At 43.0% G+C, this 23,308-nt stretch overlaps 1 protein-coding gene across 1 annotated transcript; it reads left to right on the top strand.

The window, feature by feature from the left end:
- The first annotated feature begins 5,858 nt into the window (after nucleotides 1-5,858).
- Nucleotides 5,859-17,054, top strand: LOC138800393 (paired mesoderm homeobox protein 2A-like). Its single transcript, XM_069982038.1, has 4 exons — nucleotides 5,859-6,143; nucleotides 7,028-7,234; nucleotides 12,340-12,497; nucleotides 15,564-17,054. Exons 2-4 carry the CDS (start codon nucleotides 7,036-7,038, stop codon nucleotides 15,930-15,932), a joined length of 726 nt encoding a protein of 241 aa, XP_069838139.1. The 5' UTR covers nucleotides 5,859-6,143; nucleotides 7,028-7,035; the 3' UTR covers nucleotides 15,933-17,054.
- The last annotated feature ends 6,254 nt before the right edge of the window (nucleotides 17,055-23,308 follow it).

Raw genomic sequence — 23,308 nt, 5'->3', positions numbered from 1 at the left:
AGGGAGTAACTCGGGTGCCATAGACAGCACCCTGTGCTGGGACTCTATCTATCTATCATCTAGATCAGTCATGTCAAACTCTGGCCCGCGGGCCAAATCTGGCCCACAGTGCCATTATTTTTGGCCTGCTGAGCTTTTTCATTGCTGTATTAAATCTGGCCCGACTGACGTTGCAGCTAATTATAATATGGGTGGTACGGACAGCTGCTCAGACTGGCTACTATAAAAAAGACTATTTGGAGAGCTGGCTTTTACATAAGAGACTGTTGGGGAGAGCTGGCTTCTTTATAAGACTATTGGAGAGAGCTGGCTATTATGTAAAACTATAAGGGAGGGCTGGCTACTATATAAGAGACTATTTTAGGGACTGGCTTCTGTATAAAAGACTATTGGGACACTGACTACTATATAAGAGACCATTTGGAGGACTGGCTTCTATATAAGACACTATTGGGGAGGGTTGGCTTCTACATAAGAGACTATTGGGAGATCTGGCTACTTTCTAAAACTATTGGAGAGAGCTGGCTATTATATAAAACTATGAGGGAAGGGTGGTATTGTATAAGAGACTATTTTAGGGACTGACTTCTATATAAGAGACTATTGGGGAGGGCTGGCTACTATATAAGAGACTATTTGGAGGGCTGGCTACTATATAAGACACTATTTTGAGGGCTGGCTACTAAATAAGAGACTATTTGGAGGGCTGGCTACTATATAAGAGACTATTTAGAGGGCTCACTACTATATTGAGCACTATTGAAAGGGGAGGCTACTATACAAGACACTATTATAAGGGCTGGCTACTATGTGGGGCTCTAATAGTAGGCCTGGCTTGTATGTGGGGCACTATGGGAGGGGGCTTCTACATGGGGCACAATTATGGGATTACCTACTCATTGAGGGGTATAATGGGTAACAACCATGTGGGGACATTTACTTTAGGATAGACAGTGCCGGGAAGGCCGCACGCTGCTCTGACAGTGCCAGAAACGCTGCATGCACTCTTCATTAAATATTAAGGTTGACCCGCGACTTTCTCCGATTTTTTAATTTTGGCCCACTGTGTAATTGAGTTTGACACCCCTGATCTAGATAGATAGATAGATAGTTAGATGATATATTTTTCCTAACCAAAGTCTCCTCCAGGAGTCTCCCACCTATATAGCTGTTCAGTTTTCTTCCTTTTGGAGGTGAGTGAATTTGCACATGAGCCAATGTAATAGCTAATATCTGTCTATCAGTACTTTCTATCCCGCCATCAATAATCCGCAGCGGTGGCTGTGTGATGAATGTGTGGGGCTGCAGGGCAGTGCGGTTCTGGGTGAATTCCTCCGCTAGACAGCTGCTGATGTATCTAATGCACGCAGGTGAGTGCGGCTAATTCAATTACCTGCTATTTGTAAGTGATTTGGGTTGTCATGCTTTCCGCTGGGTTCTAGAGAGAAGGAATTTTCTCTTCTTTGAGAAAGTGATCTGGCTTCAAAGCTCCTCCGGAGGTAATCCTGGCGCAGGCAGCTACCTTTTTCTCCTGTGTTAGCACAATTCTCTACATAGTCATTCATTTATCTACTCCTAAAGAATAACTGCATTGCTTTATGCTCAGGGGATTGCAGATTAGTAGGGCTAGATATCCAGTATGAAAAACTTTTTTTTCCCCTTTAAATGGTGCCACCCATGTCCAAGTTTATGTCCATTATTACAGTTTAGCCTTATTTAAGTAAATATGAGAAGTGCAATACCAGACACAGCCTATAGATAACAGAGGCGCTGTTTTGGAAACTTTTTGATTCTAAGTTAAAATAAGGTATCTATGAGACCATCTCTAGAATGTGGCCGAGTATTTGTTAGTATTGACTCCATTCATTGTCTATGCAGCTGCTGAGGATAGCTTACACTTGGCAGAGGGTCCTATCCTTTTCCTTATTCTTTACCTTGGAATACCCTTTACTTGTTCTCCTTATACATATCATCTGCAACCTTTAGCTCTCCCAGGTGATAAAAACTACAACTCCCAGGCCTGCCAGTGTGCTGGGACTTTTGTAACAGTTTTGTATAAGTTGAAGCCACAAGTTGAAGACCCCTGGTGTATAGTACAACGAGGAATGACGCTGTCAAACAAGTTTAGTTGTGACTATTTTAAACCAATCTCCCTATGTCATTCAGTTTGAGACTCAAATACAACTTTTCATAAGTTGCTGCTCATGGTGAGACTAACAATTCTATTCAGTCTCCTTCCCCCAGTTCTTAGCTGCAGCTTTCTGCTGGAAACAAAAAAATTGTTATGTGAGCCTCTCTCTTTGTCTCCCCCTCCTCCCCGCTCCCTCTGAGACAGCTGATGTAAACAAGTCCCTTACTGGCTTTATTTGCAACATTGTTGCTTCTTTGTAATGCTGGGAGGGTTGATCAGAGTAAGTTCATCAGCAACTTGACCTCAGAATAACCCTCCCAGCATTACAAAGAAGCTACAATGTTGCAGTTAAAGCCAGTTAGGGACTTGTTTACATGAGCCGTCTCAGAAGGGAGAGACAGAGAGAAAAGCTCACACACAGTATTTTGTGTTTTCGGCAGAAAGCAGCAGCTGAGAACTGGGGGAAGGAGACTGAATAGATAATAACAAGTATGGAAGGAGCAGTAACAAATCAAAAGTTATGTTTGAGTGGAATACCCCTTTAGGGTACATTCACATTCACACTGATTTTCTGCGGATTTTCTGCGGATCCGCAGCAGATTTCATTTAAATAACTGAACACAGCATCAAATCTGCACCATCAAATCTGCTGCGGATCTGCTGCAGATCCTGTAAGTGTGAACGCACCCTTAGGGTGCGTTCACACCTACAGGATCTGCAGCAGGTCTGCAGCAGATTTGATGCTGTGTTCAGTTATTTAAATGAAATCTGCTGCAGAAAATCAGCTGCAGATCCTGTAGGTGTGAACGCACCATTAAGAAGCTGAGATGGAGGATGCGGTGGTAAGAACCTCAAATAGGAGAGCTAATTCAGCTGAAGTACGGTAGGGGTTCGATACAGGCTAAGGGCCCTTTTAGACGGGGCGACTATTGGTGCGGAAAATCCTTATACCGTTCGAATTTAAACAAGAATCGTTTCATATGAATGCAGGCAACGATTGAAAAATTGTGTGTTGTTGATCGCATCTTTTGAGCTGAATGTAAATTAAACGCTATGGGGGAGATTTATGAAAGGGTGTAAATATACACCTGGTGTAAACTGCCCACAGCAACCAATCACAGCTCAGCTTTCAGCTCTGGTAGAATATAAGAGGAGCTGTGATTGGCTGCTGTGGGCAGTTTACACCAGGTGTATATTTACACCCTTTCATAAATCTCCCCCTATGTGTGAACATAGCCTAAATGTCTCCAATAGAGATGAGCGAAGCAGCCGGAAATTTGTTTAGCAAGCTTTGCGAATTTTCAATTTGCGAATCTTAACCAATTTCATTAAAACAGCCAAAACTATATCAGCTACAATACTGGGACTATTCCAGAATTTGTTAAAATCGCAAGAAAAAAAAAAAATGTCAATCATCCAGTCACTCATTCCGCCAGTCCTCCCCTCTCTGTCCCTATATCGAGGAGCTGACATCACAGAGGGGCCTGCAGCTGATTGGACGGGTGCCAGGGATTATGGTTAATCCCTTTCTCCCGCCCAGTGACGCCCCAGACAGCATGTGCGGCTGCCATTTTGTTTTTTTGCAAATTTCCTTAACGAATCGGAGGTAATTTGCTTAACCTAATGAAGCGATTTGACAGCACGGTTCGCAGGGAATCTTAATTTGCCAGATTCAATTCACTCATCTCTAGTCTCCAATCATCCTTCCAATATAAGGAGACCTGGCTTGGGTTTATACGCTATGTTGTTTATCTAATCCCGTAACAGCTTTGTCTGTCAAAATAAATTGTGAAGTGGTGAGAGAAGTTAGTAGTAGTAGTACCTCGCTCCTCCGCCCCCCATCTCTTTTATATGGTCACTATGTACTGAGGGCTGATGTAGACTGATGACGGGTGTTAAGGAATACACACACACTGGAGTTCACGGCAGGCTCAGTTGCTCGCACATTTGTTCTAATGTGATATGTGCATTATGTAATGTCTGATGTCACGTAGCTCCAGCCTAGACCAGGATTCAATGAGATCCAACTAGTAGCCAAAATCCTGTGTCATGCTCCTCCATGTTCCTCAAGGTGTAACACATTATATGTCAATATTAAAGGGCTTTTCCGCTCAAACATAACTTTTCTTATGTTGCTGCCCATGGTCAGACTAACAATTCCTTCCATACTTGTTATTATGTATTCAGTCTCCTTCCCCCAATTTTGAGCTGCTGCTTTCTGCTGAAGACACAAAAATCTGTGTGAGCTTTTCTCTCTGTCTCTCCCCTCCCTTTCGAGAGGGCTGATGTAAACAAGTCCCTATCTGCAACTTTGTAGCTTCTTTGTAATGCTGGGAGGATTAATCTGAATTCAAGTTGCTGATGAATTCACTGTGATTAAGGGCTGTATTTTACCGCTCGATCCCTAATGTACACGAGTGCAGATCTGCTAGATCAGTACTCACTTACTAAGCCTGTTACTCAGCTTGAAAATCGTGTAGTAAGACCTGTGTGTGTGTGTGTGTATATATATGTGTGTATATATATATATATATATATATATATATGTACCAAGAAATCCGCAGCACAACCTTCTTGTGAAAAAACTTCCAAGTGTTTTATTCCATATCAAGCAGAAAATACATGCAACGTTTCAACCTCATCGCGAGATCTTTCTCGAGATGAGATTGAAACGTTGCATATATTTTCTGCTTGATATGGAATAAAACACTTGGAAGTTTTTTCACAAGAAGGTTGTGCTGCGGATTTCTTGGTTTATCTAGTGGGGAGACGTGGATTCGGTCTCCAGCCGCTAGCACCCAAACTTAACCCTTACAGAGTGCACTCCGTTGTGGAAGCTTATATATATATTGTTAGCGATGTCTGTGCAGCCCTTGCCATAGTGTAAAATAATAAAGCTCTCCACGCTCCCAGTGTCCTTCTCCCTTCTGCCAGCCGTTGGTTGCGCATTGCAATTACACGTAGTGATGCGCAATAGGTAGGCAATAATTTTTAGGCTGGAGTAAACAACAACGGACAGCAGATAATCGTTTCATCAGCTTATCAATGTCTTTATTACACGGAGCAATAGTCTGCTGAAAAGGTCTGCTTTGGCAGATTATCGCTCTGTGTAATAGGGCTCTTATGCTTCAAGCATTTTAGAGTTACTACAAAGTTGCAGATAAAGCCTGCCAGGGACTTGTTTACATCTGCTGTTTTGGAAGGGAGATGAAGAGAAAATCTCACACACAGATTTTTGTGTGTTCAGCAGAAAGCAGCAGCTCAGAACTGGGGGAAGGAGACTGAATAGATAATAACAAGTATGAAATAAATTATTAGTCTCACCATGGGCAGCTACATATCAAAAGTTATGTTTGAGCGGAATACTCCTTTAACATGATGGTGGGATAAATCAGTGCATGTGCTTACCCAAACAGAAGAAGCGCAATATGATGGGACTGGCTCCAGGAAAAAGGCAGTGATAGCAGGAGTGAGGTAGATATATATATATATATATATATATATATATGTTACAAATCTGCACCTAGATCCACAGCCTTTCCGCCCGGTGTAGTATATCTATCAGTATACCTAGCGTTCTAGTTCCATCCCGCCAGCACATTTACCCAGTGACAGCTTGTTTCTGGGTCAGTGCTGTAGATGCATTAGGGATGAATATTTACTTAGTAATTTAATCTGGCTTCTCAATCACACTTCCCTCTAATTGACTGAAGAGTCTCTTTGAAGTTTTTGAGAAATAGCTCCTTGCTTGCCAGCGAATGATTGAGGAGAAACGGTTTCTTGGAAGGAATAGTCCAGGTATTAAGCTGCTGCTGCTGGAGTTCACACCTGCATCAGGTGGGCGACCGGTGACATCCTGGCTCCTGGACTACAAGTGGTTTCATACTGAATGGGAGGATGAGGAGGGAATTCTCAGCCATAGAGTCACACAACCTGTGGAGGATACAGACTGCAGACTGACGGGAAGAAATCCTGAGCCAAGTGGTGGGAGATCTGCAGGACTGCAAGCAAGGTGAGTGAAACTTTCATATTGAACTGGTCTGATCTGGACCAAAACATTGTATTATGGCTAACTTATAATTGTTTATGTACGTCTGGGTGAGATATCATAAGGCTGCATGCCTATCTGTGGAGAGCTATAGATCAGACTTTATTGCGTATAGCATAGGAAGGGCAACCTGTGGTCCTCCAGCTGTTGCAAAACTACAATTCCCATCATGCCTGGACAGCCTTTGGCTGTCCAGGCATGATGGGAATTGTAGTTTTGCAACAGCTGGAGGACCACAGGTTGCCCCTGTATGCTTTATAGAATACACGCCCATGGGAACCCATATTAAAACAATGTTGGGTGATTTTAGTAAGACTGGCACTCACACGCCGGTATTAAATAAAATCCAGATTTATTAAAAGGCGCACACCTCCCAGATCTCCTGCCCGAAGCCTCAGTGACACTGTGCCTTAGACTGGTTGCATTCTCAAGGTCTATGTGCTGCAGAAAAGGCTTATACTGCCATTGACAGATCCAGGTTTATTATAGTATCACAACATGTGGAAACATGTAGAGAAAATCCCCGGCACTCACCAATAATTTTCTTTCATTTATTCAGTGCAGATGCATCAATAGTTACAATGTGTTACGGCCATACCTGGACGAAACGTGGACTGATTGTAAGTACTGATGCATCTGCACTGAATAAATGAAAAAAAAAAAAATTATTGGTGAGTGCTGGGATTTTTTCAACATATTGCTGGTTTCTCCACCATGAGCACCACCGACCCATCCTTCTCCTTCTACAATATCTGGAAACTTGACATCAAATCCTTTTTTCATGTTTCTGCATATATCTATTCATATATATCTATTCACACCCGCCATCCTTTCTTTCTTCTCTCTAGGCTCTAACATGTTTGGTCCCGGCCACCAAATTCCTCCTCACCCACTGGCAGCCCACATCTACAGTCATGTCTTGCCCAACAGGTTTTCCAGCATCTTCCTCCCATCTCCTATTTTTGGATTTCAACTGTTTCAGCCCTGCAGCCATTCTGGAACACATAAGGATGCCTTGCTGTTTTCTCATCAGACTAGGCCTTGTCATTTCCCAGGTAGGTACATAGACAAAAAAAAAAACTAAATAAGCAGCCGTAAAATGCTGTCTACCCTCTAAACATCACTTTGTTCTTTTAAAGGAGTATTTCACTCAAAGATAACTTTTGATATGTCCAAAGATAGATGTCAGTAGCGGCACTCACCAACCTGACCAAAAGGCGCTCCATTCCACTAGGCAGGCCACAGACAACAGACTGCAATCCAGTGAAAAAAGCCACGATCGTTTCACGCCAACCGTGCTTCAGCGGGCTCAGTCAATTGATTGCTCTGTCTGTTGTCTGTGGCCTGCCTTGTGGAATGGAGCGTCTTTTGGTCAGGATGGTGAGTGCCGCTAATGACATCTATCTTTGGACTTATCGTATTTGACTATAGCAGAGCACCTCCTATGATATGATGAACTATCTGTTCTCAGTGCTAAGCCCGTGTTTGCATTGGAGTGACCAGAGTGCCCGCATATACTGTACACTACTGTTTTGGTGATAACTTTTGATATGTTGCTGCCCATGGTGAGACTAACAATTCATTCCATACTTATTATCTATTCAGTCTCCTTCCTCCAGTTTGGAGCTGCTGCTGTTTGCAGTAAACCCAAAAATCTGTGTGTGAGCTTTTCTCTCTGTCGCCCCCTCCCTTCTGAGACAGCCGATGTAAACAAGTCTGTGGCAGGCTGTATCTGCAACATTGTATCTTCTTTTTAATGCAAGGAGGGACAATCACATTCAGTTCATTAGCAACTTGACCTCAGAATAACCCTTCCAGCATTACAAAGAAGCTACAACATTCCAGATACAGCCTGCCAGGCACTTGTTTACATCATCTGTCTCAGAAGGGAGGGGGGAGGAGGGGGAGACCAAGAGAGAGGCTCACACATATATGTTTGTGTCTTCAGCAGAAAGCAGCAGCTGAGAACTGGGGGAAGGAGACTGATTAGATAATAACAAGTATGGAATTAATTGTTTGTTTCACCATGGGCAGCCACATATCAAAAGTTATTTTTGAGTGGAATAACCCTTTAACCCTTTTAAACAACATCTGCCATTCATATATAGCAGATTTGTAGTGTATAGATATGGTGCAGGCTGTGCCCACCTGTTATGCAGCAGGTACAGCAACCCAAGAATGGCCGTAGCATCTAGGTGGTTAGATGGGTAAGGACCTCTCTAAAACCTGATTAGTTCCCCGCAAATCATATGAAGGTTCTTGTTGGTTGTTTGGGAGTTAAAAGTAGTAAAACATGACAAAAACTATATACATTTGGTATTTCTTTAATTGTATTGACCCACTAAATAATGTTAAAGTTGTGCTGCTGCACATTGCCGTAGCCTGGGGTTGCTAGGTTTTGGTGTACCAACTAGGCCCTTGCCATGGTGGCCCTTACCAGCACTTACCAGCACTTAACCAGGAACACATTACTGATGGAATCTTCAGTGTAATACAGTTTGGTTTGGCAATAAAGGTATAAGGTATAATACAGAGCAGAACAGTCCTTTCTCCAGATGGACAACACAGAAGAGTTAACAAGGGTTCTTGAGGTATAGGCGTGTAGTAGTGATAGAAGGTACTTGGCTTAGGAATATGTCTGGCTTTCTATAGGAAGGCTAAGGGGCCGCCCAGGGGTAACAGAACTGAATAAGTGTGACTTGCTAGAAGAAGCTCATACTCATGGCTTTGACGACTTATACTGCCTCCTGCTAGTAGAGCTCACCAAGTGCCAGGTCTGGTAGTACGTGTCCCAGGATTGCATGACCAACGAAGCTAGCACCTCGAGGTTTCCCAAATAGGCTGAGCATAAAACAATAGAGTGCGTCGGCTTAACTTGCACTTTGCTCCGCTGCAGACAAATGCCTTTGTTTAGGTGACATATCATCCTGACTTTGGTTAAGATATACTATCCCTGGCATAGACAAGGTTACCCAAAAGTAGTAGAAGCTGGAACTAACCTCCCATTGGTGGGGAAATTACTAGAAAAGAAGGCATAAGAGTGTGTAATAGGCTGTGTGGTGTGAGGTACCCAACCGAACAAATGTACTATAAACACAACAAGACATGACAAGTTAACCCCTTTTATCACCTTTAGCTGTGCACAAGACAAGAATAGTGAGACACCAAGTGGTTGAGTAGTAAAATACAGACTTCAGTCCAGAGTGGGCCATACAATAGAGTAGAGGAGGCACGCCTGCTGTGGGACACTACACTGCCCCTTCTCCTCTAACACACCAATGCCTGAATGTAAATGCCCACAGGCTGAACATTGCTGGGCTTTTGCAGCCCAAGGGAACACCCAGTGGACTTTATATCCTACCATAATATGTATAAAATTCTAAAGTTCATATCTCAGTGCTGGAGCAGCAGATTGAAATAAGAGTTATATCTCATGATTCAGGATTAGAACCCATATTGTACACTGCCTTCACTTTAGTCAGCCAAAAGCTGCTGAAAGGTCCGCTTTAACATTTCACCTTTACCGCAGTACAATCTGTATAAAGAAACACGCTAAGGCTATGTTCAGACTACGTAAACTTACGGTCGTAATTTTTTACGGCTGAGGATTTGCGTTCGCACATACGGTCGTATGTCTGATCGCACTTCCGACCGTAAGTGCTAGCCGTGAACATATGGACGTTGCTTAATGTGGATTCCTAGCATGATTTCAAGCGGGCTGATACAGGTTTACTTTAAATATAGCGCCCAGCCCGAGAAACCACTCAGAATATATTTTATATCAAAATCAAGTTTACTTTGGCAGATATCAGATGTACGTTCACGTCCGCATTAAAACTCACGGCCGTAGGTGCAGCATTTGCGGCCGCAAATAATGGCCTTGTTCATTTTTCACGGGGCCGTATAAAATCCGACCGTAAGTTCGTACGTAGTTGGCACTTCCCGGCCGTAGTTCCATTGCATTACATTCATATCAGTGAACCTCAAACTTACGTTCGTATTTTTGCGGTCGTAAATACGACCGTAATTTTACGTAGTGTGAACATAGCCTAAAATTGTGGAATTTTTGTTTTTCCCCTTCACGTCATAATCCATTTTGGTTTTCGAATACATTTTATTGTAATTTAAAGGCTGACAATGTCCACCTTGTCCCACAAAAAACAAACCTTCATATGGTTGTGTCAGTGGCTAAATAAAGTTATGGAAGAAGGAAAAATGTAAAACCTGTCAACAAAGACCACTGGGGGCACATCAGGTATGATGGTTACTCCAGCTTTTTTTTTGTCTGCACAAGTTTTAATAAATAAGACCCTGGAGTGCAGACCCCGATCCTGCGAGTGATTGCCGTCTATATACTATGGATTGTCATATAAACCCTTAGCGCTGCGACCTGTTATAGCACTTTCCCTCCGGGCACACTAACCATATTGATATACTGTACGTTTTACCATTCAGGCTTACTCCACTGCCTAAATATATTCCGAGGAAATCTCCTATAAATCAAGTTTTTCAATCTGCGTGTGACTTTTTCCTACCAGGCTCCGCACAGACAAGATTATTGGCATTAAATATTAATTGCTGAGATAGTTTAATGCTACAATGAGTGTTATATTGGTGCAGTATAGGCTAGGAGGGTGTATGGAGGGAATGGCTCATGCCCTATGAATGTTTAAAAGGTATTATAAGGCAGAGGAGGGATTATTTTCAAATACGCCAAAAGAGATGACATTCATCATAAAGGGTTAAGTCGTTCTTGAGAAAAACATTTATTGGATAGGTAATATGGCATGGAATAGAGGATCATATGGTGGAGTGTGTAGCTCCAGGTTATAATGTGTCGTCATTCTGGGGGCAAAGCTACAACCTTCCAGTTTCATACATTATAGGTATGCTATAGGTGCCCCTGTTTAAAGGGAATCTGTCAGGTCTAGAGATGAGGGCAACTGGAGCATACTCGAGCCCAATCGTTTGGCATTTGATTACCAGTGGCTGGAGAAGTTGGATGCAACGCTAGGGAATCTGGAAAAACATGGATACAGCCAACGGCTTATGGCTGTATCCATGTTTTCCTGGACTCCCTAGGGCTGCATTCAACTTTTCTAGCCACCAGTATTCAAATGGTGAATGATCAGATTCTAGCATGCTCCAGCTGCGCTCATCTCTAGTCAGGTCTATATAATGCTCAGAGCTAATATGATACCAGTCTCTTACTTGATGGCTGTTTACAAGATTATAAAATCATGTTTTTCTTCATAATTGGCTGAGCTGCTGCATGCATCTATAAATGACAACAAGATGATTGGCGCTGTCATTATCTTTTTTAAAACAAAAACTCCCAGCATTCATTACCTATTTCTTAGGGTATACTGGGAGCTGTAGCCTAACATTGAAAAAAAGTGATATCACCTTCACACTGTGCAATTTATATTGTAAGCTTGGTTCTGGTACTGTATTGATGTGATAAGCTTTGTTCTGGTACTGTTTGTCCTGGCATTGTATCCCTTTATTAACGAGAGAATTCTGTAAAAAAAAAAACAAAAATCCTGTGCATGCAGGGGGTGGGGGATAGCTAGTAAAGAATATATACTTACCCTTTCCTGTGCCCCTGCATCACCTCTCCTCGGCCCCCCGCTAGCCTATTTCAGTTCCTGCAGTGTCATGTCCCGGCTGATGGATTTCATCACCCATCCATCACCCAAGTCATGATGTAGCAGGAAGCAAATGAGTTCTGGCTGTGGTCAGAGAGACAGTGATGCGCCACTACGCAGACACAGTGACGGGTAAGTATACATTTTTTTTTAATTTATTTTTTTTCATTTCCCTCTGACTTCTCCTTTAAACTCCTTCTGTAAACTCTGAATAGATTTTGCATAGTCATTAACAATAAGAATAATTGTTTCTTATATGAGTATACAGATGATTTTCTGTTCCACGTTAGACAGCAGGCATTTGGCATGCACATCTTTGTCAGTCTTCCTACCCCTGCCTTTCTCCTTATCCATCTAAGTCTTATCCTAGCCATAGGCAAAATGGCCCTATTGTAGAAATGGCAGAGCGCACCAGCAGTGCCCACACTGTAGGGCCATGACCCATAGACACTATTGATGTTGATTGTGTGAGATTCCTCCTCTTCAATCGTCTTCCTATTTCCTTTCATTAGACAGGAGCCATCGGATGAAGCAGCGTAGATCACGAGCTAATTATAGTAGCTGGCAACTGGAAGAACTGGAAAAGGTGTTCCAGACCAACCATTATCCGGACATCTTCATGAGGGAGGCGCTGGCGCTAAAGCTGGACCTGTTGGAGACCAGAGTGCAGGTATATGGTGGGCACAGCAGCCCCCACCTTTAATACTCAAGATCACCTACTTGGATTTCCGCAGTTACCTGCATTGGATTATTATAATTTTTCATTACTTAAAGGGGTATTTCCATCTACCCCTTTCTTTCACTGATTTGTCATACTATTATCTTATAAAATAGTATATATATATATATATATATATATATTTTTTTTTTTTTTTTCTTTTACAGCGGTAGCTATAACTCTAGGCAATGGGCAGAAAATTAAGAGGAATGGGCAGAAATAATATTTAAAAAATTGAGCATTTTAATAAATGAAAGCTATTTAGTAAGTGTAATCATTTCGCATTGGGAGTCTAAGAGTACTATTGTACGGGCCAACTACGGGCCAATCATTTTAGTAAACATTTACTGGACTTATTAGACAGCCCAATAATTGTTAGCGATGTCCATTTAGCCCTTGCCCAAACACCTGATACCTTACCGTTGTGGCTTGTGATTGGCTGAATGGCCTGTCAGCTGATAGGCGGCTCAGACACTGTAGCCGCCGACATCGGGAAGCTGGGGAGCACAGGAGAGAAGACTAGGAGTGGGGAGAGGGAAGGTGTCAGGTGTTTGGGCAATCATCAGCCGTTGGCCACACATTGCTATTACACGTAGGACGATTTTACGTCCAAACCTAAAACAACAATCAGCCGATGATCTTTGCCATTGGCTGATCGTTTTCTCTATTACACTTAGCGATAATCACTCCGTGTAATAGGGCCCCAAAACCCCTATGTTAGTGAGATGGGAATACCCCTTCAACTTAAAATTTTAACTATGGAGATTTGTGCACTATTCCAACGTTGAACATTAACATGGAGGAGGATGTAATATTGACTCCCTGTCTCTTCCTGTATGTAGGGTAGGTACAGATAGTACTGCACGACATGGAGAGAAAGGAATGGCTGCACATCCCATCTATGGCTGATACTAATGCCGCTAGGCCTATTTTAAAATTCAACACCAGAGTGTCTGTATATAATTTGATTAAACCATAATAGCCCCGTGTACCACGTGCAGGTCCCCTGGTTCACACGGGTTCCTACGCTAACTCCACACTGTGCCGGTCAGTGACCGCCAACCCTGCAAAGCGTGCACATGCAGGGAAGGGGGGCCATGGAATGGCCTCACAACCCCAATGTCATAGGACCAAACCCAAAATGCCCCACCAGAAACCGGTCATCACCACCGGCAGGGAAGGCTGCCCCCAAACAACACGAGTATGAATAAGGTATTACACTCACCAATGCTGCTCACACAAAATGGGGAAGACATAAGGTACTGACTTGTGAGCACAGGCATATCCTGCTAATTTTGGTCATGTGGGTCTTATAAAGGAGTGCGAGCTGTTAAGAAAAGAGAGAACTGTAAAACACGACATGGAGAGAAAGGAACAGCTGCACATCCCATCTGATCCCATGGCTGATACTAATGCCGCTAGGCCTATTTTAAAATTCAACACCAGGGTGCCTGTATATAATTTGATTAAACCATAATAGCCCCGTGTACCACGTGCAGGTCCCCTGGTTCACACGGGTCCCTACGCTAACTCCACACCGTGTCGGTCAGTGACCGCCAACCCTGCAAAGCGTGCACATGCAGGGAAAGGAGGCCATGGAATGGCCCTGCAACCCCGATGTCACAGGAACAAACCCAAAATGCCCCACCAGAACCCGGCCACCACCAACGGCAGGGAAGGCTGCCCCCAAACAACACGAGTATGAATAAGGTATTACACTCACCACTGCTGCTCCTGCAAATTAGCAGGATATGCCTGTGCTCACATGTCAGTACCTTATGTTTTTCCCATTCTGTCTGCAGCAGAGGTGGTGAGTGTAATACCATATTCATACTTGTGTTGTTTGGGGGCAGCCTTCCCCGCCGGTGGTGCTGGTCGGGTTCTTGTAGGGCATTTTGGGTTTGGTCCTGTGACATTGGGGTTGCAGGTCCATTCCATGGCCTCCTTTCTCTGCATGTGCACGGTTTGTAGGGTTGGCGGTCACTGACCGACACGGTGTGGAGTTAGCGTAGGGACCCGTGTGAACCAGGGGACCTGCACGTGGTACACAGGGCTATTATGGTTTGATCAAATTATATACAGACACCCTGGTGTTGACTTTTAAAATAGGCCTAGCGGCATTAGTATCAGCCATAGATGGGATGTGCAGCCATTCCTTTCTCTCCATGTCGTGTTTTACAGATAGTACTGCCTCTCCTCTCTGTCTGTAGCTGGTAATGATGTAGGCACACATAATACTGCCTCCATATCTGTCTCTCTATATAATAAAGGTACATATAGTACTGCATCCATCTCTCTGTAGATATTGATAGTACTGCCGGTCTATTTTTCCCTGTGAATAATGTAGGTTCGGATAGTACTGTCTCCTTATCTCGCATAATAAATGATAATGACACAGACAATACTGCCTCCTTCTCTCTCCCTGTACATGAAAATGGCACAGATAGTACTGCCTCCTTCTCTCTCCCTGAATATAAAAATGGCACAGATAGTACTGCCTCCTTGTTTCTCCCCATACATATGGCCAGTTTAACAGATAGGGCTGTCTCTCTATCTTTCCCTGTATATGATTTAGGCACAGATAGTACTGCCATCCTCTCTCTCCCTGCCCTATCTCCAAGACAGGACAATGAGTAAAACAAACATGGCTGCTGGGAGGTACTCATAAACTTTGACTAAGATTTTCTCTTTCTGTGGAGGACCTATTATGTCTGTACAATGCATGGACACCTCATTGATATCAACAGAAAATGTGAAATGCTTCATATTCCTCTGATGGTGCTACATGAACTCTGATCATTTCTTGTAGGGTTCCCCCACAATATACTGTGGCCAGTCCCAGCACACCCTGTTATCAACATATCAAGGAAATGTGATTGCCCAAAGCAGAGAACCCCTTTAATCTTCAACTAGAGATGTAGCTTAGACAACATCTACAGGATCCTACTGCTAGAAATATACTCTATTATTTCCATTGTAGATTCCATAGGTGACACAATTCTTTGTTTCCTTCTCCAGGTTTGGTTCCAGAACAGGCGAGCGAAGATGAGAAGGCAAATAAAGATGCAGAGTTATCAGATCCTATTAGAGGAGAAGAGCATATCAGACTGTAAGAGCGAGAACAGAGTAGAGGAGAAGCCATCAGAGGACACCAGATGTACTAACAACAAAGTACTGGACCCCTCCAACCACATGAAAGAAGATTCAGGCCAAGTAGAAGACAAAGCAACTCAAAGTATCGCTACACTACGTACAAAGGCCCGGGATCATGAGGCGGGGATACATGGCTTGGTAGCAACACTTAAGGGACCTAAAAATTTCACAGTAAATCGAAATGTAGGGATAAAAGTCGCAGCTCAGGAGCAGAAAGAAGTGGAATCGTCCTAACATTTCTACTGATAGTGGGAGATCAGGACTTGTTTGGTTGCACCAAATATGAACTATCATCATCTGTGCCTTCTATAAACTAAACCCATGTTACTGAGGTGCCCACAATATGTTCTGGTCACCATCCAACAAACCACCAACACATGGCCTGAGGAACCTCCAACACATGGCCTGAGGAACCACCAACACATGGCCTGAGGAACCACCAACACATGGCCCGAGGAACCTCCAACACATGGCCCGAGGAACCTCCAACACATGGCCCGAGGAACCTCCAACACATGGCCTGAGGAACCTCCAACACATGGCCTGAGGAACCTCCAACACATGGTCTGAGGAACCTCCAACACATGGCCTGAGGAACCACCAACACATGGCCTGAGGAACCACCAACACATGGCCTGAGGAACCTCCAACACATGGCCTGAGGAACCACCAACACATGGCCTGAGGAACCACCAACACATGGCATGAGAAAAACATGGCCTGAGGAACCACCAACAAATCGCCTGAAAAACCTCCAACACATGGTCTGAGGAACCTCCAACACATGGCCTGAGGAACCACCAACACATGGCATGAGAAAAACATGGCCTGAGGAACCACCAACAAATCGCCTGAAAAACCTCCAAAACATGGCCTGAGGAACCTCCAACACATGGCCTGAGGAACCTCCAACACATGGCCTGAGGAACCTCCAACACATGGCCTGAGGAACCACCAACACATGGCATGAGAAACCTCCAACACATGGCATGAGAAAAACATGGCCTGAGGAACCACCAACACATGGCCTGAAAAACCTCCAACACATGGCCTGAGGAACCTCCAACACATGGCCTGAGGAACCTCCAACACATGGCCTGAGGAACCTCCAACACATGGCCTGAGGAACCTCCAACACATGGCCTGAGGAACCTCCAACACATGGCCTGACAAGTCAGATGATGGTCAATGAAATGTTCTTCATCGACCTTCAATACATGATTGGAAAAAGTAGTAAAATAGATGACTTCTGACACATTCATGAATGATAGGTACGCTATAAAGAAATGACCTGAAATCATTACAAGTTGCAAATAAATTAAAGGGGTACTCTGGCGAAAATCTTTTTCATTCAAATCAACTGGTGTCAAAAATTTATATAGATGTGTTACTTCTATTTAAAAAGCTCAAGTCTTCCAGTACTTATCAGATGCTGTATGTCCTACAGGAAGTGGTGTTTTCTTTCCAGTCTGACTTACTGCTCTCTGCTGCCACCTCTGTCCATGTCAGGAACTGTCCGAAGCAATAGCAAATCTTCATAGAAAACCTCTCCTGTTCTGGACAGTTCCTGACATGGACAGAGGTGGCAGCAGAGAGACGAAAGAATACACCACTTCCTGTAGGATATTCAGCAGCTGATAAGTACTGAAAGACTTGAGATTTTTAATTAGAATTAAATTACAAATCTATATAACTTTCTGAAACCAGTTGATCCCACGAGGCCTTACTTGTAATATAAACAATTTCATTATAGTTTTCATTACAAAAGAAATAAATTGGATCCTTATATTTCTATGCAAACCTTCTAGTGAGCCATGATTTGATTGATCAGTATAAAGATTCGGCTCTAATATATGTTTTTTTTTTCTTGTATATTTTTTCCCTACCAGCTGTTTCCCCCCTTTCCCTACCTGCAGGTCACTGCAATTATTCCAAAGCTACCTCAGTTCCTACAAAATGCATCTAATGTAAACCAGACACACAGGAGGGGGATGCAGCTACAATCCCTTTAAACCATATACTTACTGTAAAACAGAGAGCACTGTGGTATATGTCGGTATACCTTATTGCTGCCATCCCCATGTATATTACAGACGTAACGTTACAATGCTTACAAGTGTTTTCTTGTTATTTTACTACCTACGCCATTCTCCGCAATTGTGTATGGGGATTATCGTGGATTATCGTGTCTGTGGTACAATGGCCAAATAAATGAATTTGACACATTACTGTAACTCCTATTGTGGGCTGTCTGATAACTGGGGGTCCCTAACAATTAAAAAAAAAAAAAACAGGTTCCCTGACCCCTGAAGCAGTACAAGTCATGACAAATAAAGTCATTACAGTAAACAGTACCTCCTCTGTGACTGCAGTACACACTTAGTCCACCAGGTGGAGCCAATGCCTTATGGATAAACAAATTCAATCCCTCTAATCCTGCGCATCGTTTCCATCCCAGTTAATGCATAGGTGTCTGATGCTAATTTTTTTTTTTAAACTGTGATGAAAATAAATATATTAAAATGTAACAAGTAACACAAGATATATAGTCAGCAAATCTGTAAACTCCAGCGTCTGTGTAATGCCTCTTCCTTGCACACTTTGTTGTTTCTACCACCAAGACAAACAAAATTGCTAAGTGGAAACCATCAACAAGCAGGTAAGCTGGTATGGAGAAAGGGTTTGTAGATTTATTTTATTCTGCTAATGCTTTGTGTGAATACCCAGCACGTGATATTACCAGTGAACATGTAAGAAGTTAGTTTCCTTAGTGGTGTCTTCTCCAGCTGTTGCAAAACTACAATTCCCATCAGCCAAAGCTTTGGCTGTCCAGGCATGATGGGAATTGTAATTTTGCAACAGCTGGAGGACTATGAGTTTGGTTCCTGGGCATTAGAATAAAGCTGGCCATAGATTTCAGAAAACTCCCTTTTTGCCAGCTTTCTCTACTGTGCCCCATATACAGGTTCTCACTCCGATCTTACATGTATTCCGAATAAGGAGGGGGGCGGGAAGGGGGGGCAGCCAATGCCAGGCCCTTCCGTCCATGACTTATTATCCAGAAAACAAAACGATCAGGAATCTTGAAAACCACCATGCCCCCCCCCCCCCCCATAAATACCATAGTCATTATATGTTTGCAAATGACACCCATCCAAAGCAGTGCGGATTATACAGGTGTCACCCGCATACATGTAAAGATTGGGCGTGAAAACACTTCTCTATACATCTGACATGTGTTACAATCCATTACGTGTCCTAATTAATTTTATTTCACTTTCCTATGGAGATCGCCTCATTAAATACCATAAATGTATATGACTGGTATATACACTGCTGGTATATACACTGCTTGAATACTTTTAGGAATTTTTATGTTTTTTAACCATTGACCTAGTGTCCCTGCAAAAAAAAAAAGAAAAAAAAATCAACATTACATTGAGTACTTTTCCTGATGGTGCTACACCATGACAGCACTAAGAACTGGAAGCCGAGAAGATGACTGTATCCATCCTGGGCTACATACTTAGAGAGGGGGTTTATGGTCTCCTGTATAGGACCTTCACCTAATACCCTGGAAAACATCTAAAATGGGCTTCTCTCTGGTTGGAGGACCTAGCATGATTGTGTATTAAAATTTGGTTTAGATGGGAATCGTGTAATACTTATTTTCGCCTGTGGAGGCACTGCAGAGAAATTTGACACTTGTTACCAGGTCCCTGCACAGATTACAGCTCACCTTTCTAATAGTAATGTTTTGCTTTTTTTTTGTGGACATTATTATGTCCACATAACAGCATTTACAGACGCATTTTACCGCAAGCCCAATGAACATAGACACGATAGGCTGTGTGCCTTTGTTACCTATCGTAGCCTTTTACTGCACTGGTGCCTGTGATGATAAGGTGGACACTGCTGAACAGTAATTCATACAGAACAGGAGGCATCAGATTAGTTTTAGGCCTAGTGGCCAGAGTGAATACTGCAGAATTATTTAGTTATATATATATAGTAAAATAAGAATATATATATATATATATATATATATATATATATATATATGTATATGGAAATCACCTGACGTTCCTATAATATATTTAAATAGGTCATTTTTCAACAAAGCATTTCCCCTTAATTTATTACTTTTTTAAAGCTAGCCCCATGTACACAGTGGTATTACTATAGATCTGTATTGTACCTTTAAGTTTATCCAGCTGAAAAGAGAAATGTAGTATCAGGGGCAAACCCTGAGATATATGTACCAAACCCCTCCCCAAGACTAAAACCACCATAAAGACCTTTTCCTTCCAGATATCATAGTTATCTGACTGTTCCAATACCCACCCTACCTTCTCTACACAACTCTCCAACCTGGTGCCCTAACAGTGTCATCATGCTGCTACCCCTAATACTGTACCTGCTGTGCTGCCACATAATAGTGACATAACCATATAACTACATAAACATAAGCAAATGAGTGTCTAAACTCTATGCAAAAAAAAAAAAAAAAGATAATACTCACCTATCCATGGTCCCATGTCACTCCCAGGCAGTACAGGCTACAGGCCTGTTCCAGTTTGTAACCTAAGCCGTCTGTGAGTACACTGACTGCAGTAAAGATCTGCCTCTTGTAGGACACACTGCTATAGAAGGTCAAGGTCTATAGGTAGAGTGCCTAAACCTTATGCAAAAAATAAAAAATAAAATAAAAAATACTCACCTATCCATGGTCCCATGTCACTCTCAGCAGTACAGGCTACAGGTGGACAGTGAAACTGTGGAGGGACACATGATGATGTCATAAGGTTTGTCTACACTTGGAGACCTGCCTCTTGTAGGACACAGGTCTAAAGAAGGTGAAAGAAAAATGTTGCCCCTGGCCGGACTTCTCCGTTAAGTGTTTGCCCTCTAGAAGCTTTACCTATTATCTAACGGAAGGCAGCCTTACAGTCTGTAATATATTCCTGAAGGAATTCATTGTGCTGCCATACACACCGCTGCGCCATCTATATGGAGTAGTATCTGAATTTATTAAAATATATCTATGTATCTAGATAAAAGTAGATAGAATTTTCTATATAGAATGCGAGAACTTGAAAAACTTGAATTAACAAGAAAAAAAAACAAAACTGTGTGAATAAAACTGTGATTCTGGGAAGACGTTTTTCAATGCAGATCAGACAAGCCAGCAAGCCTATTAAAGAACCCACCGGGGAGCCCAGAATGGAAATAACAGGACAATAGTTTTCACTTGCAGAGCAATTCTACAACCGTAAATGTTTATGTAATTTTTGGAGTGCGCCTCCAAGCCTGGCAGGAAGTATCTCCTGTAAATGTGGGATATAAAACACACCGCCATCGTATATACGAGATCTCCTATAAAGCAACGCCGTGGTCCCCGTACAAGGAGATCATTTTGTTTCCTTTGTGCCTGGCGCTGTCAGCGGGGTCACAGGTCACTGCTTGCAGTCATGGTAACAATGTTTCTTATTGCTGATCATAAGTCCCAGTAGAGCCGCCTTCTGACATCACCCTTGTTAATCTGTGTCTTTGTATCCCATTCATTATGCATGTGGGAGAAAGAAACGGGGAACATGCAAATAGCTTCCACAACACAAAACCAAATCTGTTAATAGCCAAAAACAATGACAGGCCTTACATGACACCTTCATTAAAAGGAGATGCTGGAGCGGGCCGCGGCTGATCTCTAGGGCATGCGCCGCATCAGCTTTCCTATACGCATCAGCATGCCCAATAATTTTTGCCCTCTGGTGGAAAAGAAGTTGTGCATCATTATACGCCAGGTATTTCTAAAGGGTCATTGTGCCAGAAACCCCAGCCCCAAAAATCCTAATCTAACCTGTTTATTGTAGGGTCATGGTTTCTGTTTATAATGGAGTTGTGACAGCTATACCAGTATATCCCCATAGATCTCTTTGACTTTAATGGGTTCTGCCAGTTCCAGTATTTTTGACAGCAAGTATAGCTCTGCCGACTGTGCTGTTCTTGCTATCAAGATCAATGAGAAAGCTGACAGTTTAAAACTATAAAGGGGCAAAGAACCGCCTGCTCTATGGCCTATCATGTTCTCTTGTAGGCTACAGGATACTTAAGGACTGCGGCCTACAAGTGATTGGAACAGCTGAAGACTTCTGCATTCTGATGCTGCTACATCACTCTTGCAATCAGTGGCGTAGCTACCATAGAAGCAGGGTAGGCAGCTGCTATGGGGCCCATGGGGGAGGGGGGGCCAGGGATGCACAGGGAAGATAAGAGCCGTCCTGTGTTCTTCTGCTTCACCCCTTATGTACTGCAGTGTGTAAGTAACAAAGTGTTCACAAAACAAGGGTTAATAAGCACATGACAAGGAGATCTCTGCATCACTACTCTGATAACCCCTGAAACTGTTCTCCATAGCTCCTGCAGAGGTCAGGGGTTATCAGTGCACAAGCAGTGAAGCAGAGATCTCCTTGTCTTCCTTTTTAACTCTTTTTTTTTTGTGTGTTGCAGCATGTAAGAGAACATTGGGTCACTTACACACTGCAGTACATAAGGGGTTAAGTAGAGGGTAGTCTGCTCCTCCTCCCATGTATTCAACTATAAGGGGCCTAAGGGGTCCTCATAGTTAAATACAGTGGACTGACAAAGCAAGCAGCCATTGGCTCTCTGTCCTGCCAGTCACTTTTGTGGCTGCAGGCAGGATTCTGCCTCTGGCCGCAAAAGTTTTATTTTTTAGCCACAGTAGGGGAGGGGCCCCCGATAAAGTTTTTTTGCTATGTGGTCCCATGAATCCTAGCTATACCTCTGTTTGCAATGGGAGAAGACCTGCTGCCCAGTATGGGAACAAGGATGAGTTTTTTTCATTAGCTTAACTACAGTGCAGGGGCACATGGGGGGCAAGCCTACCATGTGAGGGCACAAGGGGAGATAATAACAGTATGGGGGAGCAAAGGAGCATAAGGGGGGATAATAACTGTAACTATAGCTTTTGGGAAAATAGGAGATTTTATTACAATGGGGGGAACATAGATTGGCCTAACTGCAATGTAGGGGCACAATGGGGCTAAATACATTGTGGGAAGGCATATAGAGGGCCTAACTACATTGTAGGGGTACAAAAGTTGGTCTAGTTACAGTGTGGGGGACAAATGGGGGGGGGCTATTTACAATGGGATCACAAAATGGGAACTTGACTACCATTGTGGGGGCACAAAGGACCCTAACTACAGTGTGGAAGACAGAGATGTGATAAGAAATTCCTTGACACACATTAACATTCATCAGTCCTCCTTAGTGCAGAACCTCAAACTGTGGCCGCATACTGTCATTGTGGGCTTCCTCTATGCAGCAAAGAAATTTAGTATCATCCTGATGAAAATGTTTCTTTCCTGTAAAATAAATAACATATAGCCTTTAGCTTTTTTGTGGATGTTTATCAGCTATTTGACCATTTCACTCCTGGTTCAAGCCAAGATGGTATCATGTCTATGGGGCACAGAGAACAATATAACAGTGTTGAAATGTGCCTGGTGACTGTCACCGGCCGAGGATCATATATCCAACCTCATTACATCTGGGCCTGAGGTGACTACAGACTTCCAGGCTGACTC

The sequence above is a fragment of the Dendropsophus ebraccatus genome, chromosome 9, assembly GCF_027789765.1.
Source record: "Dendropsophus ebraccatus isolate aDenEbr1 chromosome 9, aDenEbr1.pat, whole genome shotgun sequence".
Lineage (NCBI taxonomy): Eukaryota > Metazoa > Chordata > Amphibia > Anura > Hylidae > Dendropsophus > Dendropsophus ebraccatus.
Note: the sequence above shows the minus strand (reverse complement) of the source record. Positions and strands in the feature narration are given on the sequence as shown.